The following is a 26,525-nucleotide window of genomic DNA, read 5'->3' on the forward strand; positions in this document are numbered from 1 at the left end:
ATGGCCGACGAGCAGCCCCCGCCCCCCGAGCCGCCCGCCGCCGCCACCGCAGCCCTGCCCGCCCTGGTGCCCGGCCTGCAGGCCGCCGAGGCCAGCGCGCTGCAGCACAAGATCCAGACCTCCATCTGGTAAGGGCGGGCGCGCGAGACACAAAGCGGGCCTGCTGCAGCGGGAGGAAGACCCGGGCCAGAGAGGCAGCGGGCTCGGCGCCGCGTTCCCTCCAGCGCCGTGGCCGCGCCTGCCAGCCTCTTGTGCCGCATGTTGTTGACTGGAGCCGCCGCAGCCCCGCGCGCTTGTTGTTTACAGGCGCCCGCCCCGCTCCGCGCCGGGAAGGCAGGCGGGGGCGAGACGGGCAGGGCCCCTTTAACAGCGGCGGCGGCGGGGGGGGGGGCAGGCGGGCCCCTCTGGCGATCTGCAGCCGGCCTCCATGTGGACAGGCGCGGCCGGGACTGGGCGGGGAGCGGTGCCAGGCAGGCGGGGCAGACTGGGTTGCTCGTGGGGGCGGCCGGGGCTGGCCGGGCGAGCGGCACAAGGGGGGCGGCGAGCCCGGGGTGCGCGCGCCTGCCTGCCTGCCGCCTTTGTCTGGGGGCTTGTGGAGGGGGTGCCCTGGGCCGGAGCGCCCCTCTTGCCTGCCTGGGTGGGCGGCGGCGGCTCCCGCCTGGGCTTTGTTTGCCGGGGTGGGGGGGGGCTCTCCATTGTCCAGCCTTTCCAACTCCTCCCGCGCCCGGCTGGCTGGCTGGCTGGCATGCAGGGACGCGCCTCTTTGCACGGCTGGCGCAGCAGCACCCACCGCTTTGACTGGCTGGGTGGGTGGGTGGGAGACAGACAAGATGGCTCCGGAGCAGAGCCTCTTCTTTCTGCACCACCGGGAAGGGCCCAGGTGGCACCTTTGCACACACCCCCCACCTGCCAGCACCTTTGCACACCCCCCCCCCCACCTGCCGCATGGGGGCTCTGGCGCTGGCCTTTTCCTTGCAGGCGCTCAGTGGGGCCAGCAGTGATCGGGCACAGAGCCCCCCAGCACAGGTTTCTGCCCCTTTGCCAGGGCTGGAGCATCTGCCAGGGAGTCTCCCCAATGCCAGAGGGGGCGTGACCTAGCCAGGCCTGTGCCTGGGATGCCCGCGGGGGGGGGCTGTCGGGTGGGTGAGCAGCCCCCAGGCAGGGCTCGTCATGGCTGGCATTTGCATTGGACCCAGCCCACTTTGCAGGGCTGTTGTGAGGAGGCAGACCAGGAAATCAGGTCTGCCTTCCTCAGCTGTTTAGAGGGGAGTCAGGGGGGGAGCTTTGGAAATCCTGAGGTCACCCAATTTTGTGCGCGAGCACACACACACACACACAGTGAGGCAGACACAGGAGGTCCTTTGGTCAGCATTTCCTGTTGCCAGGGGTTTAATGTTGTTCTTCATGGCTTCTCCTTGGGAGCAGGGAAGGATGAGCCCCGCGCAGAAAGTGGAAGGTGCCTTCATGTCTCCGAGGAAGAGCTTTGCTGAGAGAAGCCGCTGAAGGGCCCAGGGCTTGGGGAGGTTGCCACCGGGCATTTCAGGACCTCCCAGACTGGTCATGTGCCCGCTGGAGAGGGCGTGTCTGCTGGGCAAGTGAATGGCCACAGGGACTGCTCCCGTCTGGGGAGTCTGTCACTTAATCCTGGGCCTGGATTAAAGTGATTAGATGAATGAGCTGCCGGGGCCTTTGGAGGCAGTCGAAGGCATCTTATTGGGCTCTCATTCACAGGTGGTCACAGTCCTCTTTCCCTGCTACAGTCCTATCCCAGAGCCAAGAAAAGTCCTTGCAAAATACACATCTGGGAGCTCCCTGGTGCAGGGGTGGTCAGTCAGCTGTTGCTGTCAGTGGCTCTGGCTGAGTCTGGCCCCTTTGGGGGTCTCAGAGGTGGACAACAGAGCAGTCCTAGGGGGCCTCCTTCACCTGCAAGGTGGACGGGGGGGGCAGTGTGGGCAGGGCAGGGCTCATCGCTTTAGCTGCCCATTCGTGGTTTCATTCATAAACTTAAATTTGACACACACACAGAGACACACAACAGGTAGTCGTGCCATTTGCAGATGCCACCTTTCATAGGAGGTAAAAGGAATTGCTGCTTGTTCAATGGAAAGAGCTGCAGGATCCAGCGTGGGGGGACTGGGAGACACTTCCCATTCCTGCTCATAGCTTTTGGGATCTGCAAAGAACTGAACGCTGGAAAGTTGCTTTGCTCCCTGTTCTTTGGAGTAAAACGTACCTTGAAGCTGCTGGGAGTTGACAGTAAATGGATTTTGTCTTGCTGCCACGCAGGGGTCATTTTGTAGAAAGAGGGGCTGGAGCTCATTAGCACAACTCATTTGCATATGCCACACCCCCTGACATCACCAGAAGGTGGACTCAATTATAGCCGCTCAGCATCTACCTTAAAATCTTGAATTACAATTGTCATAATAAAACCTGACTCCCATCATACTTTTAAAATTACTTTCTCCCATGTGGCCCCAGTGGCATGAAGAAGATTTCCATCTGTCTGCTTTAGATGTTTTGATTATTTGGGGGAAAATATTAGAAAGTTTGTCAGATCTTAAGAGTTCAGCAAAATTCTCACAGGGGGGTTGAACAAGGAAGCCCAGAAGCAAGTGAGAACATAAGAGAAGCCATGTTGGATCAGGCCAATGGCCCATCCAGTCCAACACTGTATCACACAGTGGCCAAAAATTTATATATATAATATATACACACACACACACACTGTGGCTAATAGCCACTGATGGACCTCTGCTCCATATTTTTATCTAACCCCCTCTTGAAGCTGGCTATGCTTGTAGCTGCCACCACCTCCTGTGGCAGTGAATTCCACATGTTAATCACCCTTTGGGTGAAGAAGTACCTCCTTCTATCCGTTCTAACCTGACTGCTCAGCGATTTCATTGAATGCCCACGAGTTCTTGTGTTGTGAGAAAGGGAGAAAAGTACTTCTTTCTCTACTTTCTCCATCCCATACATAATCTTGTAAACCTCTGCCATATCACCCTGTAGTCAACGTTTCTCCAAGCTAAAGAGCCCCAAGCGTTTTAACCTTTCTTCATAGGGAAAGTGTTCCAAACCTGTAATCATTCTAGTTGCCCTTTTCTGGACTTTTTCCAATGCTATAATATCCCTTTTGAGGTGCGGTGACCAGAATTGCACACAGTATTCCAAATGGGACCAAATGTATTCTTTGGGAGGAGGCACAAGAAAGCACAATAAAATCTAGAGGTTCCGGAGCTCTGCTCCAAATGAGGCCTGCTGCTCTGTGCCCAGGATGGCCCTCTGGGCTGGCATCTGGCGGAGAAGGTGTCCTAGACTGGCACAGTCTCCAAGGGGCTGTGCCCCCACCCCAGCATAGAGCAAATTTGCACAAATGATTTGGGATGCTAGGCCTTGGCTGGGCCGTGGCCAGTTTGGTGTCGTGAAGTGTGTGGACTCTAATTTGGGAGAACCAACTTTGATTCCCCCTCCTCCACTTGGCAGCTGTTGGTGTGACCTTGGGTCAGTCGCAGGTTCTCTCAGAGCTGTGTGTTGGTGGGTGTGGATGTGAGAGGGAGAGCTGCCCAGTTCTGATGAGAAGACTGGCCAGGAATGCCGTCGTCCCCCTTTGGGTAGGTTTGCAGATTGTCCTGGCCTTCATTGGGATTTAATCTCCAGGGTTTTTTTTGGGGGGGGGGATTTCCCCTTCTAGATTGAGTAAACCGTTCATGCTACTTGCTTGGTATCCAGACACTTAAACCTCAAAAAGAAGCTCCTAGTCCAGCTTCCCAGTTTGTGGAGGAGGGGGGGAGGTCCCATTAATTCAGGCACTCTGTGTTGCTTCATTCTGTGGAGCTGGGGGAGGGAGTGCACTGGGAGTTGGCCCCCCTGGGGGGCTGTTCCTCCAGGGAGTTCTTGGCCTGGTTGCTCAGAGGTGTGCAGCCTGAGAAAGTGGACAGAAGCCCCTGCAGTGGTTGGCCCTATGTCCAGGGGTTCTTCTGTGCCCCAGGTAGATAGGGGTGGGGTGGGGTGCGGTGGGGAGACACACTGGTGTTCTCTAGGCAGAAATGGTTTTGGACAGCGAAAAGCAGGGAGGAGGACAGCCTGGTATGCCAGCAGCCTGGCACAGCCATCCAAGTGTTGGACCCTAACCCTCGTGTGCCCCGGAGGCTGGCTGGGTGACCTTGGGCCAGTTGCGCCCTTTCAGCCGGACCTACCTTGCAGGGTGGGTGGGAGGATACAAGAGAGGAGAAGGGAATGAGGCCAGTCTCCCCCTTGGAGTAAAAGGCACGATATAAACAATTAATTCAATTCAGAGGCTCAGCTCATTTTCAGAAGGTTGAAAACTCTGGACTCTTCAGCAGGGGATGCCTTCATCCTGGAAAGTGCTGAATAGTTCTGCCGCCCGCCCAGGAGTTGCCCTCCTCCTTTCTTTTATTTTATTCACCTTAGATTTCTCTCCTGCCCTCTCCACAAGCAGACGCAGGGTGCCTAACAGTCATTTAGAACAACAATTCCAAGTTACATATTTAAAATGATAAAACTTAAAACTTGATATAAGTGGGACCACAGCTTTCTTCAGTTAACAGTCCAATTTATATTGATGTCATGATTTCTTCTTTTCCCTAACCCCTAAAAGAAACACAGCTCAGACCGTGGGCATCTTGCCCCAGATCCCCAGGTGACTGACCCCGAGGGTCGCTGAGTGGCACCTGGGGGGGGGGGGTCTTTATGATGGTCCCAGTTCCTCGTAAATGATGTTGCTCAGCAGTATGAAAGTGGCAGCCCTCTCCCATTTAGATATTACAGGCCGCTCAGAATAATTCCGTTTTGTAGGCCCTGCGGAATTGGGAGAGATCCCGCAGGGCCCTTATGGCCTCTGGGAGGGCGTTCCACACCATTGGTGCTGCCACCGAGAAGGCCCTGGCCCTTGTAGAGCTCTGTCTGGCCTCCCTTGGTCCAGGAATGGATAGCAGATTTTGTGCTCCCGAACACAGTGCTCTCTGGGGAACATATGGGGAAAGGTGGTCCCATAGATAGATAGGCCCTTGACCACATAGGGCTTTAAAGGTCAATACCAGCACCTTGAAACGGACTTGGGATGCAATAGGCGGCCAGTGCAGCTTTTTCAGCATCGGTTGAGTGTGCTCCTATTGGGGAAGCCCCATTATCAACTGTGCTGAACAGTGTCTGATGTACCCTTCGTAAGGCACATTGTAGATGAGCAAAACTTCCCCTTAAAAAGCACCCTGCTCATGCTGAAAGAGAAAGTATTTTTAGCCCCCCCCCCCCTCCTGAACTTCCTACAGTTTCCAGTTTTCCCACTGGAAGAACTCCAGGGGCTGGAGAGAATGGGGAAGAAAAGAGTCTCCCCCCTCCAACCAGTTTTTCTGTTCCGCTGCCCTGCATCTTCCCCCCTGTAGGCTCAGCCAGTCTTCTCCAGAGGAGTGTGCTGGGGAACAGTCTACTCTGGCTCTTGTTCCCACCCGGTTTTTGCAGAACACCGAACGATGGATTCAGGAGAGGAACTAGCAACTTTTATTAAGAATCATATAAACAATAACGTAGAACGGGTGTCACACATGCGGCCCAAGGGCCAAATCAGGCCCCTGAGCAACTGGCTGTCATCTGCTTCCTTCTCCCTCTCTCTTGCTTCCTTCTGCATCACAGCTTGCTTTGCCAGGCTGGCTCAGTCACACAGGAGCTATAGAGCAAAACCTCTATTTTCTCCATTGGCTGAGGCTCCTCCCTTGGGGGGGAAGGGATAGCTTGCTTTTCCAGGCTCTCTCAATTGCACAGCAAAGCTACTGAGCCAAGCTTCTCTTCCTTCTATTGGCTGAGGCTCCTCCCCCTCCTGGTCCCCTGGGGAAGGAAGGAAAGAGCCAGAGCTCTTGGTCACACAGGAGAGATAAAAAGAAAGCACAATTAAGACCAACAAGCGCTAATGTTTTCAGCATGTTTTATTTTAAGATTATTTTAAAAATCTTTGTGTTTGTCCATGTCTTCTATAAAGTTTCTATCTCTGCTACCTGGCATTATATTTTATGACACGCCTGGCCCAGCCTGACACAGTCTCACGTATCAGATCCGGCCCTCATAACAAACGAACTCGACATCCTGACTTAGAAGCTCCATCCCTGACTGACATTGGACGTGCTTGTGCCGTCTTGCTGCGGCCTTTGGAGGTGTTTGAGTCAAAAGGGGGGCTGTCGGTTGGTCCAGTCGTTCTTTACAGGTGGGACTCGAAGTGCTGCTTTTGGGGAGGGGTCATTGGAGTGTGATGGGCCCCCTCCCCCAGGTGCCAGTCAGTGACCCTTGGGGGCAGTCACCTGGAGATCTGGGGCAGGATGCCCACGGTCTGAGCTGTGTTTCTTGCCCCCCTTTGCCTGGCAACCTGCCCGCTGCGGCTAAATGGCTGAGGGAGACCATGTGCTTCTTGTCACCTTCCCACCTCATCAGGTCCCCCAGGGTGGCACGCATGACAACATCTGAACCATTCAAAGCAACATTTATAGTTTATAATTATAAAATTAGGTCCTTCAGTGGCTATTAGCCACAGCTTATTGTTGAAACTCCGTATGTGGGGCAGTGGTGCTCTGTATTCTTGGTGCTTGGTGGGGGCAACAGTGGGGGAGGGCTTCTAGTTTCCTGGCCCCACTGATGGACCTCCTGACGGCACCTGGTTTTTTGGCCACTGTGTGACGCAGAGTTTTGGACTGGATGGGCCACTGGCCTGATCCAACATGGCTTCTCTTATGTTCTTTTGTCTGGGGCAGTGATGCTCTGTATTCTTGGTGCTTGTGCGGGGGGGACACAGTGGGAGGGCTTCTAGTGTCCTGGCCCCACTGATGGACCTCCTGACGGCACCTGGTTTTTTGGCCCCTGTGTGACGCAGAGTTTTGGACTGGATGGGCCACTGGCCTGATCCAACATGGCTTCTCTTATGTTCTTTTGTCTGGGGCAGTGATGCTCTGTATTCTTGGTGCTTGTGGGGGGAGGACACAGTGGGAGGGCTTCTAGTGTCCTGGCCCCAGTGATGGACCTCCTGATGGCACCTGGTTTTTTGGCCACTGTGTGATACAGAGTGTTGGACTGGATGGGCCATTGGTCTGATTCAACATGGCTTCTCTTTGGTTCTTATGTTCTTAAATAATTTGATAAAACACACAGAAATGGAGGCGGGCCAATGACCATTATTTGGGGTTATGCCAAATGAAACCAAAGCAGAAGACGCTGATAGAGGGAGAAACAGTCCTGCTCAGAGAGAAGTGATGCTGGTTTGGAAGTCTGAGGTCCCACCTGCTCATGGTGAGGTTCAGCTGATGGTTCCTGATGCAGGAGAGACCTGAGTGGCTCTACTGGACCAAACCTGAGTGCCTTGGTCTGGAACACTGAGGATCCCATAGCCCAGGGGTGTAGAACTCATATGTTACGAGGACCAGATCTGAACTAAAGGAGACCTTGTCCTGCTGGGCCGTGTGTGTCATAAAATGTCATGCCAGGTAGCGGAGATATAAACTTTATAAAGGACAAAAGCACAATTAAAGATTTTTTTTTAGAAAAACCCTTACAATAAAACATGCTTAAAACATTAGCACTCGGTCTTCAAGGTGCTTTCTTTGTGTCTCTCTCGTGCAATCCAGGGAACTGGGCAAAGGAAGCTCTGGCTCTTTACTTCCTTACCCAGGGGACCAGGAGAGGGAGGAGCCTCAGCCAATAGAAGGAAGTACTTCTTCACCCAAAAGGTGGTTAACATGTGGAATTCACTGCCACAGGAGGTGGTGGCAGCCACAAGCATAGCCAGCTTCAAGAAGGGATTGGATAAAAATATGGAGCAGAGGTCCATCAGTGGCTATTAGCCACTGTGTGTGTGTGTGTGTGTATATTTTGGCCACTATGTGATACAGAGTGTTGGACTGGATGGGCCATTGGCCTGATCCAACATGGCTGTTCTTATGTTCTTAAGAGGGGCTTGGCTCAGTAGCTTTGCTGTGGGATTGAGAGAGCCTGGCAAAGCAAGCTCTCCTCTCCCCCCTTCCTCCCCAAGGGAGGAGCCTCAGCTGATGGAGAAAATAAGGCTTTGCTCTGTAGCTCCTGTGCGATTGAGCAAGCCTGGCAAAACAAGCAGTGATGCAGAAGGAAGCAAGAGAAAGGGAGAAGGAAGCAGATGACAGCCAGTTGCTTTGGGGGAGTGGTCTGATTTGGCCCCTGGGCTGCATGTTTAACATCCCTGCCATAGCCAAGTCATAACTTAAGTATGAAGGAACAAAGTGAGTCCAGTGGCACCCTTGAGGCCAACAAAGTTTGATTCTGGTTAGAAGCCTGCATGGCCTTAAAGGTGCCTGACTGGACTCAACTTTTGTTCTCCTGCTTCAGACCAACATGGCTGCCCACCTGAATCTAAAGCATGAGAGAACGTGTTCGACACAGAGACGAAGCCCACCAAGCAGTGCTTCATCTCTGCATGCAGGACGTGAAAAAAAGCACAAAATAAATGAACAGGGGTGGGAAGGTCTCAAAGTCTCCAAATGAGTCGTAGCTGAAGGACTGTGACTGAATTATTATGTTTTTCTATAGGGCTGCTTGGATTCAGTGGGGTGGTTGCATTTGTTGTCAGAGTACTAGTTGTTGTAGTTTTTCTGGGCTGTATGGCTGTGTTCTTGGCATTGTGAGACCTGATGTTTCGTCAGCAACTGTGACTGGCATCCTCAGAGTTCTCTCTGGGTCAAAATGAGAAGAAGATGGTAGGCAGCTAATTTATATCTACTCAGAAAGTGCGGTAGGGCTGAATCATTATCTTGTAGGAGCTTCCCTGGCTGTGGCAAGCTAATGGAGGAGCTTTCCTGAGGAGGTTCTTTTGTATATGGATTGGCTATTGAAATTCTTATCTTATCTGTAGTGACATTGTATGATGTAGAGTACAAAAGCCAACTGCTTGCTTTCCTGGATTGTGACCAAAGTGTCTATGTGGTTCTTTTATAAAGTGATGAGGAAAAGGTTGTTCCACGTGTGCACCTGTCCTTCCTTGCGGAATCACACCTTCAGTAGCTGAACTGAAAATTCTTTGGAGAACTTCTTTGTGATTTTTTCTTTAAATCCCCCCATGCTCCGTGGCTGCTTTTTGTGGCCCCAGGGTCGTTAGGCTCATCTGGATGGGCCATGGGAGCAGTTTTGATTAATGCCGTTTTCCTTGTTTTGCTCTTTTTTATTATTTTAATTGTTGCATTTGTTTTATTATCTTTGTTTATTATCATTCTGTAAGTTGTCCTGAGCAATTGTTAAGCAGAAGGACAGGATAGAAACCTTCTGACAAACAGACGAGTCAATGCAGCTGCCCAAATGGCCCGTTCTTTCCGCTTTGTTCAGCCTGGGAGAGCGAGGATTCCCTGCCTGGACTGTGTGGACCCTGCCCCGTGGACCCCGGGGGCCCCCATCTCCAGGGCAGGCGATGGCCAGGCTCTCCGCTGCTGCTCTCCAACTCCACTTGGAACAGCTGGCACACAAAACAGCCAGCCGGGCAGAACAGGCAGGTGACACCCGTCCTGCAGTAGTTCCACTGGGCACCAATCCATTTTTTTTTTACATTGAGTCACTTATGGTGACATAAGAACATAAGAGAAGCCCTGTTGGATCAGGCCAATGGCCCATCCAGTCCAACACTCTGTGTCTCATAAGAACATAAGAGAAGCCCTGTTGGATCAGGCCAGTGGCCCATCCAGTCCAACACTCTGTGTCACAGAAGAACAGAAGAGAAGCCCTGTTGGATCAGGCCAGTGGCCCATCCAGTCGAACACTTTGTGTCACATAAGAACATAAGAGAAGCCCTGTTGGATCAGGCCAATGGCCCATCCAGTCCAACACTCTGTGCCACATAAGGATATAAGAGAAGCCATGTTGGATCAGGCCAATGGCCCCTCCAGTCCAACACTCTGTGTCACATAAGAACATAAGAGAAGCCCTGTTGGATCAGGCCAATGGCCCATCCAGTCCAACACTCTGTGCCACATAAGAACATAAGAGAAGCCCTGTTGGATCAGGCCAATGGCCCCTCCAGTCCAACACTCTGTGTCACATAAGGACATAAGAAAAGCCCTGTTGGATCAGGCCAAATGGCCCCTCCAGTCCAACACTGTGTGTCACATAAGAACATAAGAGAAGCCATGTTGGATCAGGCCAGTGGCCCCTCCAGTCCAACACTGTGTGTCACATAAGAACATAAGAGAAGCCCTGTTGGGTCAGGCCAATGGCCCCTCCAGTCCAACATTCTGTGTCACATAAGGACATAAGAGAAGCCATGTTGGATCAGGCCAATGGCCCCTCCAGTCCAACAGTCTGTGTCACATAAGAACATAAGAGAAGCCATGTTGGATCAGGCCAATGGCCCCTCCAGTCCAACACTCTGTGTCACATAAGGACATAAGAGAAGCCCTGTTGGATCAGGCCAATGGCCCATCCAGTCCAACACTCTGTGTCACATAAGAACATAAGAGAAGCCCTTTTGGATCAGGCCAATGGCCCATCCAGTCCAACACTATGTGTCACAGAAGAACATAAGAGAAGCCTTGTGGGATCAGGCCAGTGGCCCCTCCAGTCCAACACTCTGTGTCACATAAGAACATAAGAGAAGCCCTGTTGGTTATATATATATATATATATATATATATACACACACACACACACATACACACACATATATACACACTGTAGCTAATAGCCACTGATGGACCTCTGCTCCATATTTTTATCTAACCCCCCTCTAGAGCTGGGAGTGAGCAGTGAAGTGGCCAAGTTTGCGGATGACACTAAATTGTTCAGGGTGGTGAGGACCAGAGAGGATTGTGACGAACTCCAAAGGGATCTGTTGAGGCTGGGTGAGTGGGCGTCAATGTGGCAGATGCAGTTCAATGTGGCCAAGTGCAAAGTAATGCACATTGGGGCCAAGAATCCCAGCTACAAATACAAGTTGATGCGGTGTGAACTCGCAGAGACTGACCAAGAGAGAGATCTTGGGGTCGTGGTAGATAACTCACTGAAAATGTCAAGACAGTGTGCGTTTGCAATAAAAAAGGCCAACGCCATGCTGGGAATTATTAGGAAGGGAATTGAAAACAAATCAGCCAGTATCATTATGCCCCTGTATAAATCGATGGTTCGGTCTCATTTGGAGTACTGTGTGCAGTTCTGGTTGCCGCACCTCAAAAAGGATATTATAGCATTGGAGAAAGTCCAGAAAAGGGCAACTAGAATGATTAAAGGGCTGGAGCACTTTCCCTATGAAGAAAGGTTAAAACGCTTGGGACTCTTTAGCTTGGAGAAACGTCGACTGCAGGGTGACATGATAGAGGTATACAAGATAATGCATGGGATGGAGAAAGTAGAGATAGAAGTACTTTTCTCCCTTTCTCACAATACAAGAACTCGTGGGCATTCGATGAAATTGCTGAGCAGACAGGTTAAAATGGATAAAAGGAAGTACTTCTTCACTCAAAGGGTGATTAACATGTGGAATTCACTGCCACAGGAGGTGGTGGCGGCCACAAGCATGGCCACCTTCAAGAGGGGTTTAGATAAAAATATGGAGCAGAGGTCCAACAGTGGCTATTAGCCACAGTGTGTGTGTGTATATATAAATTTTTTTGCCACTGTGTGACACAGAGTATTGGACTGGATGGGCCACTGGCCTGATCTAACATGGCTTCTCTTATGTTCTTAAGCTGTCTATGCTTGTTGCCGCCACCACTTCCTTCACTGCAGGAGACATTCAGAGGTGGTCGGCCATTTCCTGCCTCTGTGTCACACCCCTGGTATTCCTTGGAGGTCTCCCATCCAAGTACTAGCCAAGGCCTAGTATTGTTGGAGCGCTCTATCTGGGGCAGTGATGCTCTGTATTCTTGGTGCTTGGGGGGCACAGTGGGAGGACTTCTGGTGTCCTGGCCCCACTGGTGGACCTCCTGATGGCACTTGGGTTTTTGGCCACTGTGTGATCCAGAGTGTTGGACTGGATGGGCCACTGGCCTGATCCAAGAGGGCTTCTCTTATGTTCTTATGTGACACAGAGTGTTGGACTGGAGGGGCCACTGGCCTGATCCAACAGGGCTTCTCTTATGTTCTTATGTGACACAGAGTGTTGGACTGGATGGGCCATTGGCCTGATCCAACAGGGCTTCTCTTATGTTCTTATGTGACACAGAGTGTTGGGCTGGATGGGCCACTGGCCTCATCCAACATGGCTTCCCTTATGTTCTTCTGTCTGGGGGGGAGTGATGCTCTGTATTCTTGGTGCTTGGAGGGGGACACACCTGGGGCTGTCTGGGTGAGGGGACTGGTCAGTTTCCAAGTTCAGTTGAAGGTCTTGGTTGTCGCCTAAAAGACCTAAATGGCCTGGGGGGGGGGGAAGACAGCTAGAAATGCAACCTGGCGCTGAACAAAGAAATGTTTTGGTGGGGAGGGGAACTTTTCAGGGAGAAATGGAGAGCCAAGCAACACACGCCAGACATCAGCCTCCTTTAGGGGGTGAGGGAAGTGAAGGGTGTTGTTGTGTGCAAAGCATTCAGGGGTTAGCAGGGAAGAGAATAGTTTGCTTTGAGATTTCACTTCCTAGTCAAACAATAGCCACAAATATTCTCCTGTGTCCAGATGGGGCGACAGCAGTCTTTGAGGGGGTTTGCTGGGAGGGTGCCGGTCAGAAAGCAGATTCCCCAAACGCCTCTTTTGCCAGTTTGCAAGAAGCAATGGGTGTGTGTGTGTGTGTGTGTTTAAGCCAGTGCTGCCTGCGTTGTGGTAAAGAGGAGCAGTTCTGCGATTGGGCTCTAGGAGTAGGCCTTTGCTTTCAAGAGCATGGTGTAGAATCCGGAAAACGAACCTCTCTGCAATGCAACCAGGAGAAACAAATGTGGTTCTGCCGGCCGGAGTCACTCACGCCTTGGTCCGTGGGGTTGAGGGCTGCCGCCAAGGGCTGGGGCCTTCTTTCCTGCACAGCGAGGCCTGGGGTTTTGCCTTGCATATCAGAGTTCACGCTGCTGTTTCCAAAAGCCGGAAAGCTGAAGATCTTGGCTTTTGTGTCCTCTTTGCAGGCATTGGCTTGTTTGTGTCTGGGGGGGAGGAGCTGGAAGGAGGGGGAGGGGAGGGGGAAACCGGAGGCCCTCCCCCTTCCTGCCCTGGTGGAGGCAGACCCGGGAGGCCTGCCTTTTTGCAGGCGAGCCCCAGGGGGGTCCTTGGGCCTGGCCGGAAGGCCCAGGCAAAAGTCAAGTGTTTTTGCAGCAACACCCAGCCGCATGCGGCCCAGCGACTGCTTCTCCTCCTTCTGTGGCATTTCCCCCTCTCTGTGTGCTGCAGAAGGCCCTGGCAGGGCCCTTCTTGTCTTCGCTGGCCTCCCCCCCACCAGCGCGGTCTGGGGCACCCCAGGCTCCATTTGGGGCTGGCGTTGCCCCCAAAGCCCCTCTCCCAGGGTGCCTCTTCCACTGCCTGTCCTGGCTGTCCTGTGGGGGGCTTCCCAGAAGGGGCCGCTGAACTCTGAGCCCTGCGAGCTGAGCTGGTCCCATGGAAAGTTTCTCTGCCTCTCTCCCCTCTCCTGGTTTTGCAGCTCGGCTGAGTAACTGCTGGAAGGGGGTGGGGAGAGCCGCTTATCAGCACTCCTGCAGGCTGGTTCTTGCCCTTCCTCTGAGGATGGGGGGGGGGGCACCTGGCAGAATTGTCCCCCCTGCCCCAGAAGCAGAGGCCCCGTCCACTGGGGTCTCGGGCTGCAGCCTGGGGGCGGGGAGGGGATTTCAATTAAAAAAGAGTTTTGTGGGAACCTCATGCAAGAAGCGGCAGCTGAAGGGAGGGAGGGAGGAAGGAAGGAAGGACACTTTTGGGTGCCGGGGTGTTGATCGCCTGGCGCTGGTTCTGCCGACGCCCGTCTCTCTTGTGTGCTTTTATTTGTTAGATTTTAAAAAATATAATGTGCTCGCCAAAGACTCTGCCCGAAATGGGATGCCCCTGAGGAATACCAGGGTCATGGCGCAGAGACAGGAAATGGCAAGCCACTTCTTGAAGGCCTCTGGCCTAGCCCTCATCACCAGTGACTTGAGGGCACCTTCCAGCCCCACATGCGTCTGTCAGGGCCCAGCCCCTGCCCTCCACTCGTGTCCACCAGGGTGTGACAGGTAGAAGTCTTACCTCTGCCATCCAGGGGAGAAGCAAGCGGTCTAGAATTTTGCGTCCTTTGTTGGTCTGAGGAGTGTGCCCGTCCCCTTGCAGGGCAGGTTTAGAACAACGGGGAGGCTGACGGTGGGGGAGAGGTCGGCAGTCCCTCTAGGGTGGGGGAGAGCTGGGTGCTGGTGGGGTAGTGACGGGCTGGCTCTCTGTACTCGCGTGGTCTCAGCATGCAAGCTCCGCTTCCCCCTCTGCCACCCCAGCATCTGCTGTAGGTCCTGCCTGGTTTGGAAATCTGGACTTCTGAGAACTTAGAGAGAGTCAGTCCGTCCGTCCTGGGGTGCTGCTGGACCGGAAGGAGGAAGAGACAGCAGGAGGCTGGGTCTCCTTTGCCTGCCAGCAGTTCAGGCCTGGGGCTAGTTGGCTGCCCAGGAAGGAAGGAAAGGGGGGGGGCATGAGGGAGGCCATCAGGTCTGTTGCTGGCAGGAAGCTCTGTTTGGGGGTGGGGTTGTGTGCAGGTGCCCCCTGGCACGGGGGCGGGTTGGCTGGCTCTCCCTTTGGAGCCCTCCCCTGGTCCCTGCAGCTGGGGCAAAGCAGCCCTTCCGATGACTCACGTGGAGACGGGGGACTCCTGCCCCCCCTCCCTGGAGGAGGACTCACTCAGAACCGGAGCCTTCCTTTCCATCCCAGCAGAGGACTGTGTGGGGTGTCCCCAGAGGGCAGGAAAGGTGCTGGCTTGCTTCCTGGTTGGGGGGGGGGTCACTTGGGAGAAAAAAAGGTTGAAGGGGGCTGAGGGATGGTGGCCAAGGCTGCATTGGGGGGGGCGTGGCTGTCAGCCTGGGCAAACAGGCCCAGGAGGGTGCTAGGACTGGGGTGGGGGGGGGAGAGGAGGAGGAGCTGGTGTGAGGCCCCGCCCCCTGGCCGATGGAGGTCTGCCTCAGCCTGATTCTTGCTGGTGGGGAAACGCCTGGGTCTTCTTTCAGCGGGGGCGGGGGGGGGACGGCATTTCTCTGCTGCTGGGCTAACAGGTGTGGGGTGTAACTCATGGCAGGAGGAGGGGGCCGACCTCTTGGCCAGGGGGAGCGGTCTTCTCTCCTCTTGGGACGTGCCCCCTGGGAATTGGCTGGTTGCTGACCAAGAGCGTTTTGCTTCTCTCTCTCTCCTCGGACACTAAACCGGGCTTTTCTTTTTCCTTCTCTCTAGCAAAACTGTACAATCGAAAGTGGACTGCATTTTGGTAAGCAGAGCTTCTGGGCTGATCTGGGGGGGGGGGGCGGGGATGTGGGATGCAGAGAGCAAGAGGCAGCCTGGGCATTCTGGCCTCCTGCCCCCCCCCCGCCACCCTGCTTTTAGACGAAGGGGCTGTCTGCATGGGAGGCTGGACATGAGATGGGGAATCATGAAGCCACGGGGGCCACGGCCATTTTCCAGGAGGAAAATGGAAATGTGGGGAAGAACTTGAAATATTTGCAACACAGATACTTCCCGATCAAAGCTTTAACTATTTTTACTGATTAAACAACACAAAATGCATAATTTATAATTCAGTTATCGTGTAAAATTGTACTCTATATGGCATTGAAAAGTATACATATTGTGTGGTGTGGTGTTGAAGAGTGCGGGACTGGGGTCTGCGAGGAAAGGAAAGGTCCCCTGTGCAAGTCGTTTCCGACTCTGAGGTGACGTTGCTTTCACAACGTTTTCATGGCAGACTTTTTACGGGGTGGCTTGCCATTGCCTTCCCCAGTCCTTTACACTTTCCCCCCAGCAAGCTGGGTCCTCATTTTACCAACCTTGGAAGGATGGAAGGCTGAGTCAACCTTGGGCCGGCTACCTGAACCCAGCTTCCGCCAGAATCGAACTCTGGTCGTGAGCAGAGAGTTCAGACCACAGTACTGCAGTACTGCTGCTTTACCACTCTGCGCCACGGGGCACTTGGTGTCTGCGAGACCCGGGTGCAAATCCCCACCTTCTGTCCTGGAAGCTTGCTGGGTGACCTTGTAGAAAAAGCCCAGCAGGAACTCATTTGCATATTAGGCCACACCCCCTGACATCACTATTTTTTCCATGCAGGGCCTTTTTTTATAGAAAAAGCCCAGCAGGAACTCTCCTGACTCCAAGCCAGCTGGAACTGTGCTCTCGCTCAAAGAAGGCCCTGCTAACAGCTGCCTCCTTTGTGACCATAGCATATAGATCTTAACTTTCGCTATCAAGGGAAATATAAAACAAATTCTGTTGTGAACAAAACAAATCATCATCTTGGAGCAGACACTCTTTCATGGAGTCACAATAGTTCGGACTGGCAGCGTGTTGGGCCGTTAAGTAAAAACTGAGAAAGGCCTTTTCCCGTCCCGTGCATTGGGAAGGAGCTGGAATGCTTTGTCAGACAAGGTTTTCGCCTCATCCAGAAACAGGGTGATCTAGAATACTTGGATCATTGGAGCCGTGGAGACAGAGCTCCCGGCTGGCTTGGACAAGCAGAAGGGTTCCTGCCCAGAGAAGTTCTGCTGCACTTCTGTGTTGTGTCTGTGGCTGCCGATCACTGCTTCTTGCCGCCTCGTGGCATCCCTCGTCAGGGACCATGCATTCTTTTTCTTTCTGCGTTTAGCAAGAAGTTGAGAAGTTTACAGACTTACAGAAACTCTACCTCTACCTTCAACTGCCTTCTGGCCCCAGCAATGGCGAGAGAAGGTAAGTTCGCTCTGGGGTTGCTTTCCTGGAGGCTTGGACCCCAAGGCCACTGGCCTCCAAAGCCAGGGGGGCAACGGAGGCTAGAGCTTGCTGGGTGCTGGCGCCACCCTGTGCCCCTTTGCCTGGAGCCAGGGCTCTGTGGCTGTGGGGCAAACTCAGCCTCTCTGGGGCCTTCTCTTTCACAATGACTTCCTTTTCCGCTGGATTGCTGCCCTCTCATTTTGGGGGCGCTTTGCTCTGCTTGTCCTGTTTCTCCTCTTGCAATTGGTCAGCCTCCAGTTCAGGCAGCTGATGTTAGGGGGGGATGGTGGCTCAGTGGTAAAGCATCCGCTTGGGAAGCAGAAGGTCCCAGGTTCAATCCCCGGCATCTCCAACTAAAAAGGGTCCAGGCAAGTAGGCGTGAAAAACCTCAGCTTGAGACCCTGGAGAGCCGCTGCCAGTCTGAGTAGACAAGACTGATTTGGGGAGTGACGGTGGCTCAGTGGAGGAGCCTCTGCTTGGTAAGCGGAAGGTCCCAGGTTCAATCCCCGGCATCTCCAACTAAAAAGGGTCCAGGCAAGTAGGTGTGAAAAACCTCAGCTTGGGACCCTGGAGAGCCGCTGCCAGTCTGAGTAGACAAGACTGACTTCGATGGACCAGAGGTCTGATTCAGTATAAGGCAGCTTCATATGCTCATATATATTGGGGAGGGACGGTGGCTCAGTGGAAGAGGATCTGCTTGGTAAGCAGAAGGTCCCAGGTTCAATCCCCGGCATCTCCAACTAAAAAGGGCTCAGGCAAATAGGCGTGAAAAACCTCAGCTTGGGACCCTGGAGAGCCGCTGCCAGCCTGAGCAGACAAGACTGAGGGGGTCTGATTCAGTAGAAGGCATGTGTTCATATATGTTCAGGGGCCAGCATTGGCCATGCCATGCCAGAACCCTTGAGCCCCCAGCTTGGCATTTACAGGGCCCTCGCTGCTTGCTCCTTTGTCCTGGGCTCAGAGCCCGTTCTTCTCCTGAGACTCAGGCCTGGGAGACACCCTGCCATGCAGGCAGCCCAAAGGCGTCCGGATGCAGAGGAGGTGGCAGCTCCGACTGGGGGGGGGGGGCGGGCAGGGGTATGTGGGCTGCCCATCCCTGAGCCTTGGGTCAGTGGGTCTGGGGGAGGCCCACTCAGTTGCACTCATCCCCACGAGCCATGTTGCCCTCGTGGCACATCCAGCATGGGGAGTGTCGGCTCTCTAGGCAAGACCCCCGACTGCTGTGTGGCTCAGCTGGTCAACTGGAGCTTGGGCGAGGACTGGGGGGCAGGCACAGTGCTCAGGTATTTCAGTCGGCTGAGGAGTGGCAGGCTGTCTGGAGACTCAGCGCTGCGGGGCGGGTGGCCTCTCTCCTGCCTGGCTGGGGAGGGGGCTAGGCCTGGGGCTGGGGGGGCATGCTGCTCCCCCTCTGACCGGGGGCTCTCTTTTCTCCGGCCCAGTGACCAGCTCTCCGTGTCGTCCAGCCGCGCCCAGCAGATGCACGCCTTCTCCTGGATCCGGAACACCCTGGAGGAGCACCCCGAGACCTCCCTCCCCAAGCAGGAGGTCTACGACGAGTACAAGTGAGTGGGGGAGGGGGTGGGCTCTGCGGGGGTCTGGAGGGGAAAGGGGCACTTGCCCCAGAAGGGGGCGGAGAGGCGGGGCAGCCGCCCAGAGGCCTTTGTGGCTTTGCACCGTCTGGGAACTCTGTGCCTTCGTTATTTATTTTGTATTGATTTGATTTGTATCCCGCCCTCCCCTCAAGGGGCTCAGGGCGACTCACAACCAGTAAAACAACGTCACAATATAAAACTTAAAAACAATACAATACAATACAATAGTCAGCAGTTTTACAACAATAATCGGCAACTATCCAGCAGTCCGTTCTGGGAGTGGGAGGAAGGGCCTCATGGCCCCTGTGTGCCTGGGGGGAGGGGGCAGGAACAAGCTAGCCCCACCCTGCAGGGGGGCACAGTGGAGCAGCTCTGACCAGGCTTCCTTCTGCCGCTGGGAGAGTTGGGACTGGGGGGGAGGAGTTTCCCTGGTTGTGCCACCTGGCAGTCACCCCCCCCCCCCCCCCGCGCCCGAAACTGGGCTGCCTGTGAGGGAAATCAACACGAATCCAGCGCAGAGTGAGTGAGGCCTGCTTGGGCTGGTTGGATCTCTAAGGAGCTCCATCACCTATTTTTCTACTCAACAACCCCTGGTTAGCAGCCTGGCTTCCTTGGTATAGACATGTGCCTCAGATGGCTGAGCTGACCCCCCGCATCAGGGGGATCCTTCCGAGTTAGCAGAGGGCCCTATGTCCTGTCAGCGCCCCACTCTGTGCCCCCCTGGGGGGCAGGTAGCACCAAGGTTGAAGCCTGCTGTGTGGCATCAAGACAAGGGCCCTGAGGCCGTGGGGGGAGCATGTCAAAGGCCCCAGGCTCAGCATCCACAGGCATTCTGTCAAAGCATTGGGGTGGGCCTTTGCCTGAGACTCTGGAGAGCCCCTGGCAGAGGGAGTGGGCGGTGCTGCCCTTGGCCAACCCAGGCTCTGACACAGGTGGAGAGAGCATTGCGTGTTTGTGCTGCCCAGTGAAGGGCTGAGGCCTGATCACCTCTGGCCTCCTGGACTCACCCTCTTGCCCGCCTGCCTTCCTTCCTGCCTTCTCTCCCTTCAGGAGCTACTGCGACAATCTTGGCTACCACCCGCTCAGTGCTGCTGACTTTGGGAAGATCATGAAGAACGTCTTTCCCAACATGAAGGCGCGCCGCTTGGGCACCCGAGGCAAATCGAAATATCCTTTGCGGGGGGTGGGGGGGCACAGAGCCCTCAGCAGGGAAGACCGGGGGGCGGACGGGGAGAGGGGCTCTTCCTTCGGGGCGTTCTGTCCTGCTGCTCGTTTTGCTTCTGCCTGAAGAAAAAGTGTCACTGTCCCCGTGAGTATATTGCGCCAAGAGTAGCAAGTCTGTTTCCCTTAATTTCAAAAATCACGTATTGTTATAGTGGACTTCGGAAGAAAGCTTTCGTACAGATGCCGATGCTGCCCAATCTGGACTTCCACAAAACTGGAGATGGGGTAAAGTAGACACACCAAGGCCTCCCCCCCGCCCCCCTCCCCCGTGCAAAGCAGAAAGGCCTCCTGCTGCTAAGTCATGGCAGGGACTTTGCCGTCAGCTGGCCCAAAGGGTCTGCCTCTCAGAAAGAAGAGCAGCTGGCCTGGCCTGCCTCCCCACAGAGACCCCTCCCTTCTTCCCAATGTCTCTTGCTTTGCACTGTCCAGCTGAAGCGTTATGGGTGCTTGATGGTTAAACGTTGCACACCAAATGTCCACAGCAGGCATTGGTAATGAGACAGGAAACCTAGGTCTCTCTTCAGTCCAGGAGAATGCGTCGCCTTGAGCTTCACTATCCGTTGCAGTTCAGCAGTCTCTCTTTCTCATCTCCCTCTGCTACTCTCAGGTCAGCAACGGAATGTCCTGGAAGGTTAAAATGTCCCCTCCCACACTGGTTTTTGAATGTTGTGGTTTCTAACAGCAGTAGGAAGAGTAGGAGTCCAGGAAGAGCACCTTAAAAACTAACTAAGTCTGTGGCAGGGGAAGAGCTTTTGTGAGCCCCTGGTCACTTATTTCGACTTCTTTACATTTGTTCTTTGTATCCTCCTGGACTGAATCCTCCTGGACTAAATTGAGACCTAGGTTTCCTGTCTCTAGTATCTCCACGCCTGCTGCCCCTTTGCATATCACACCTAATCCAATCAAGCCTGTGGCCATTTGGCATCTGAAAACATCTTTATACAGTTTATATCTCCAGTACCGTATGTTACACTTTATGGCACCCCTGGCCTGGCCCGACAAAGTGACATTTATGTCAGACCCTTGCAACAAATGATCTTCATTAAGCAATACAGAAATTACATAAATTGGATCCTACAGACGAGAAGCTGTTCACAGTCTCTAATTGTTTACCCCAGGAAGATTGGGAAGCCGTTTTGTGCAGCGCAAACACTCTTCTCTGCTGCGCAGAATCTCCCTCTTGAACCTCACGGTGAGACAGAACTGGAGATCGTCTAAACCTCCTTGCAGCCTTTGAGTGCTGGCACCCCCCCCCCCCAAAGGATGCCCTTTCAGTGCACTTTGCAACTGGATTTGACTGTGTGAAATGGCAAAATCCCCTTGCAAACGGTTGCTGAAGTGGATTGAAACGGCGTAATTCGGCACATCTGAAAACCCCCGAGCAGTGGGTCAGAATGCAGATCTGTAGTTGTGTGGGGCTGCTGCTGAGACAGGTTTGGACTTTGGCACTGGAGGTGTTTTTAGAACAAGCCTTTTCCTTTGGGGGGATTCATGAATGCCTGCTGAGGCGGTGGGCTCCTGATGGCACGTCCAGCCCCCTGTTGGCCTCCTTTCCTCACCCGGCTGCTGCCCCTTCCTGGGAGAGCGGGGCGTGTCCCCCCAGGCCTGCTGGTCCTGGCAGCCGGCCGTGGCTCAGGGCTTCTGCTCTCGCCTGCTTTTCAGCTGGAAGGAGTGGAGCCTGCGGGGCACCTTCAGAGCGCAGATGAGGAGGTGGTGACCGCGGCCTGCCAGCTGGTCTGCGAGTGGGCCCAGAAGGTGCTCAGTCAGCCCTTCGACTCTGTCCTGGACCTGGCCCGCTTCCTGGTCAAGAGCCACTACATCGGCACCAAATCCATGGCGGCCCTCACCGTGATGGCTGCGGCACCCGCAGGTGAGGCCTCGGCAGCTTCTCCAGGGTCCGGACTGGGGGGCTTCTCGGCGTTCTAAGGCAGGTGCTTCCGGGTGACGGGAGGGGGCCTTGGGAGGGAAAGAGCGGCCCGGTCTGCTGAGGCTCTGGGGGCTGGTGGGGGGTGTGCTCCGAGAGCCCGGCCTCTCTCTCCCTTGCAGGCCTGAAGGGGCTCCCCCAGGCGGCGTCGGCCTTCGTCCCCACGGCCGAGAGCCACTCCTTCCAGCCTCAGGTGAAGACCCTGCCCTCCCCCATCGACGCCAAGCAGCAGCTGCAGCGCAAGATCCAGAAGAGGCAGCAGGAGCAAAAGCTGCAGTCGCCCCTGCCCGGGGAGGCTGAGAGCGCTGGGGGCAGCCTCTCCAACGGCAGCCCCGCCATCTTGTCTCCTCAGCCCATCGGGATCGTGGTGGCCGCCGTCCCCAGCCCCATCACGGTAAGACCCCCAACGAGGGATCCCATGGGGTGGGCTGGAATCCCAAAAGCGCGCTGTGAGCGAGGCCACGTGTTTTAGCATCTTTTTGATCCACTTTCAGGGCACTTTGCAAGGGGATGTTCTTGTGGAGAATGGCAGTCCGCTTGGAGCGATTGCTGAAGTGCTTTGAAAGGGGGTGGAAAGTGCCGCACTCAGCCCAAGTGAAAGTGCCCCACTGGTTAGGGGAGGGTGACTTCCCCCCACTCAGGCCCTCCAGTATCACATCTTTAAAAAAAACCCATTGAACATCTTGATACGACCTAGTCTAAATTCTAAAGCTGATCTGTGCTGAAAATCTGTCCTGCTTCCAAGGGGAGCAGCTTGGGAAGCTTTTCAGCTACTTGAGGTTGAAGGCGGAGTAGGGCTGTCTCTCCGGGGGGGGGGGAGGGCTGTTGATGAACTCTTGAGTTGGGAGTCCTTTCCGGTCCTTCCTTCCTTAGAAGGGGGCGGCAAGATGGGAGAGGCAGGAAGGCAAGTTGTGGGTCTTGGTGCCCTGCGGAGAGAGGCGCCACCAAGGCCCGTGGGCTGAGAGGTGAACTTTGGAGGGGGTTTTAGGGGGGAGCAGCCTCCGTGGTGTGCAGAAGGGAGATGCCGGTGTGCAGGGGTTCCAGCTGGAGGAGAGGTCCCGATGGAGGAAGAGGTCCAGTTGAACAGGAAAGAAAGCGGACAAGAACTGGCTAGAGGATAACCAGTTGTGTGTGTCAAAGAAGGATTGAGGGAGGATATAAATAGCAGAGGAGGGGATGCAACCGCAGAGCAGAATGTGATGTGGTCTGGACGGGATGGAGTGGAGGGTTTAGACGCAGGTGGGCTGTTGAGGGGATCAGGTGCGAGGCTGTGTGGTGGAAAGTGGGAGGCCGGCTGTCCTGGCTCTCTGGTGGGTCTGTTCTGCGTTGCTGTTTTGACTTCCCAGAAGTGTCACGGGGACCGGTCTTGTCCTCCCCGCAGGTGCCGAGGAGCAGGCAGCTGGTGACGTCTCCTAGCCCGGTCAGCGCCTCGGAGGGCAAGGTCCTGCCGCTCAACGTCCAGGTGGTGACGCAGCACATGCAGTCGGTGAAGCAGTCGCCAAAGACTCCGCAGAACGTCCCCGCCAGCCCGGTGGGTGACCGCTCGGCCCGCCATCGCTACCCCCAGATCCTCCCCAAGCCAGCCAACACCAGCGCGCTCACCATCCGCTCCCCGACCACCGTGCTGTTCACGAGCAGCCCCATCAAGACGGTGGTGCCCGCCCAGCACATGAACGTGGTGAAGATGACGGCCATCTCTCTGGCCCCCAGCAGCACCCCCCCGGTCAAGCCCACGGCCTCGGTGGGCAGCAGCTCCGGAGCGGCAGAGGAGCCCAGGAACGTCCCGCTCATCAAGAACGGGTCGGTGGTGTCCCTTCAGTCTCCGGGGGCCAGGGTGGGGGGCGGGGGCTTGGCCACCGCCTCGGTTGAGGTCAAGATGGAGCCTGAAGCCACCTCGGAGGACAGCGTCCCCCCGGGCCAAGAGAATCCAGAGGCTGTGAAGGCCGCGAAGGGAGCGTTGAGCGCCCCCACACCTCAGCCCCAGAAGGCGGCCAGCAAGCAGAGTCTCGGAGGAGCCAAGTCTGCCTGCGATCTGAGGGCAGGGGAGTCGGGGCAGAAGTGCCTTGCCCGGCCCGCAGACTCCGGCCTGCCTCCTTCCTCCGAGGGCAGCCCTGGCACCCTGCCTCCCACGGCTGCCGGCCCCCACCCCTCCCCCGGCAGTGAGAAGCTGACCTCCAGAAGCCCCAGGAAGAGGGCGGCGCCTGCTCTCCCGGAATCCCAGTTCCACCCCCCGGCAAAGAAACTTCTGGTGGGGCTGCCCGCTGCCGCAGGCCCCGAGGCCGCCTCCAAAGGGAAGCCGTTGCAGCGGGGGGCACCTCCGGCAAGGAGCGACGGCCCTGCAGGGGCCCTGCTGCAGGTCCCTCGCAAGGTGACCATCAAGGTCAACGCCACAGCCCCCAACAGCCTGGTCCCCAATGGCCCCTTGGATGCCGACATCATTGTCACCTCCAGCGACCCCGCTCTGGGGCAGCAGCTGGCAGCGGCCGTGCCCCACATCAAGGTGAAGCTGGAAGGGAACGTCTTGATCCTGGAAAACGCGGCTCAGCCCGAGGGCGGCTTGAGCCCGGAGGCGTGGCAGCAGCTGGTGAAGAGCACGGATTTTGCTCCCATGACCAGCGACCGACAGCAGCAGCAGCAGCAGGAGGAGGAGCTGGGTGTCTTGGCTCTGGCTGGGCCCTCTGGGGCTGAGGAGGTGGAGAAGTCGGCCTGGGAGCCACCGGGGCCCTCCTTTGACTACGGCCAGGCGCCTGAGGGGCCGGGGGAGGCGTTGCAAGCCCAGCCGCCTAGCCACTTCCCTCTGCAGCCGGAGCTGAAGGGGCTGGAGGATCCGGCCTCGCAGCCCAACGAGAACTTCTTCTCCTTTGACGACGACCTGACGCAGGACAGCATCGTGGAGGAGCTGGTGCTGATGGAAGAGCAGATGTCCCTGGGCAGCTCCCACTCGTACGGCTCGTGCCTGGGGATCGCCCTCCAGAACACCCCGGGGGTGGCTCCGGGGGGCGGCCTCTCCTCTCACCCCAGCAGTGCCCACTTCTACCAGCCCATCCACAGCAGCGGCACTCCCGTCCACACGCCCACCCCCACGCCCACCCCCACCCCGACCCCCACCCCCACCTCGGAGATCATCGCTGGGCCCCAAGGCGTCTCGAGGGAGAGCCCCTGCTCCCGCCTGGCCCCCACCACCCCCGTCGACAGCGCCCTGGGCAGCAGCCGCCACACCCCCATCGGCACCCCCCACTCCAACTGCAGCAGTAGCGTCCCACCCAGCCCCGTGGAGTGCCGCAACCCCTTCGCCTTCACCCCCATCAGCGCCAGCTTGGCCTACCACGACGCCAGCATCGTCTCCAGCAGCCCCGTGAAGCCCATGCAGCGGCCCATGGCCACCCACCCCGACAAGACCAAGCTGGAGTGGATGAACGCCGGCTACGGCAGCACGGTGAGCAACCCCCCTGCCGTCTCCAGCCACGCCATCCTCCCCAGCTACCAGGAGCTGGTGGAGGACCGTTTCCGGAAGCCCCACGCCTTTGCCGTTCCCGGCCAGTCCTATCAGACGCCCTCCCGGCACCACGACGCCCACTTTGGCCGCGTGACCCCCGTCTCCCCCGTCAGCAGCACCAAGCAAGAGGGCTTTGCGGTCCCCGCCCCTCTCGACAGCAAAGGAGCCGGCTCCTCGCACAGCAGCAGCTTCCGGTGCCGGAGCGTGAGTCCCGCCGTCCACCGCCAGCGCAACCTGAGCGGCAGCAACACCACCGCCGGTTGCCCCATCGCCAACGTGCCCCGCTCCAGCGTCTCCTCTTTCGGCAGCCCCGTCACCCCGGAGGCCCACGCCCCCTTTGCCAACGTCCCCGCGGACACGAGTGCCAACACCCTCGCTCAGAGGAGCCAGTCCGTCCCCTTGACGGTGATGATGCAGACGGCATTTCCGCCCCCGGCCAAGCAGACCAATTCCAAGAAAATGATCAACGTCTTGCTCAACAAGCTCGACTCGGAGAACGATGACGCGGTGAGGGGCCTGGGGATGAACAACCTGCCTTCCAACTACACGGCCCGGATGAACCTGACCCAGATCCTGGAGACTTCCAGTGGGTTCCCAAGTGCCAATGCCCAGGAGGTGCTCAGCACCAGCCCTTCGGTGTTTGAGTTCCAGGCCCCCAGTTACCTCACCAAAAGCGGCGGCGGCGGAGGCAGCAGTGTGGATCAGGTTGCGTTCCCCTCGGGTGAGACCCCAGCACAGCCGGAGAGCGCGGAGCCCGCCCTGGACTTCAGCAGCACCGTCAAGGACCTCTTGGGGGAGGAAGGCTTGCCAGGCAACCCGCAGGGGGGAGCCGACCTGGGCAGCGTGGCCTCCGTCTTCTCCAGCGACATCCGGCTGACCTCGGAGCTGTCGGGCAGCATCAGCGACCTGAACACGCTGGACCCCAGCCTCCTCTTTGACCCCTCCCACCAGCAGGGGGCGGACGACGAGGCCACCCTGGAAGAGCTGAAGAACGACCCCTTGTTCCAGCAGATCTGCAACGAGTCGATGAACTCCATCGCTTCGGCAGGTTTTGACTGGATGGAGAGCAAGGACCACCCTGCTGTTGAGATGCTGGGTTAACTCGCTCTTGTGTTTTTTTAAGACAACCATATGTATGTAGCACACTGTATCTAAAGACAGACATCTTGTATTTGTCTTAACGGAAGTGCCTCCTGCAGTAGAAACCTTGACGATGAATTCATTGTGGCATTTAAAAAACAAAACCCATGAACCCCTTGCTCCACCGCCACCACCACCACCAGCCGCTTTCTTCTTCAGCAGGGAATCTAGGTGTGTCGATTTTGAAGACATTTCTGAAGGAGACGGCCAATCACAAGCCAGTGTTAGATTTTAAATTTAAGGAGCGTTTCTTGCGATAGCAAAAGAGAGATCAGGTGAGAAAGAGCCTTCAAGGTCAGCCACGATGCAGCAAGTAGCC

At 56.0% G+C, this 26,525-nt stretch overlaps 1 protein-coding gene across 1 annotated transcript; it reads left to right on the forward strand.

The window, feature by feature from the left end:
• On the forward strand, positions 1 to 26,176 carry RFX7 (regulatory factor X7). The gene is made up of 9 exons (XM_060259830.1): positions 1 to 128; positions 15,322 to 15,355; positions 16,727 to 16,809; positions 18,270 to 18,392; positions 19,473 to 19,589; positions 19,787 to 19,871; positions 21,309 to 21,516; positions 21,693 to 21,964; positions 22,952 to 26,176. Exons 1-9 carry the CDS (start codon positions 1 to 3, stop codon positions 26,165 to 26,167), a joined length of 4,266 nt encoding a protein of 1,421 aa, XP_060115813.1. The 3' UTR covers positions 26,168 to 26,176.
• The last annotated feature ends 349 nt before the right edge of the window (positions 26,177 to 26,525 follow it).

Source organism: Heteronotia binoei, chromosome 19, assembly GCF_032191835.1.
Source record: "Heteronotia binoei isolate CCM8104 ecotype False Entrance Well chromosome 19, APGP_CSIRO_Hbin_v1, whole genome shotgun sequence".
Taxonomy (NCBI): domain Eukaryota; kingdom Metazoa; phylum Chordata; class Lepidosauria; order Squamata; family Gekkonidae; genus Heteronotia; species Heteronotia binoei.

Coding starts and splice junctions, on each gene's coding strand:
- RFX7 (XM_060259830.1), top strand. CDS start 1: ATGGCCGACGAGCAGCCCCCGCCCCCCGAGCCGCCCGCCGCCGCCACC. Junction 18,393..19,472: donor GAGGTCTACGACGAGTACAA/GTGAGTGGGGGA, acceptor CTCTCCCTTCAG/GAGCTACTGCGACAATCTTG. Junction 21,517..21,692: donor GATGGCTGCGGCACCCGCAG/GTGAGGCCTCGG, acceptor TCTCCCTTGCAG/GCCTGAAGGGGCTCCCCCAG.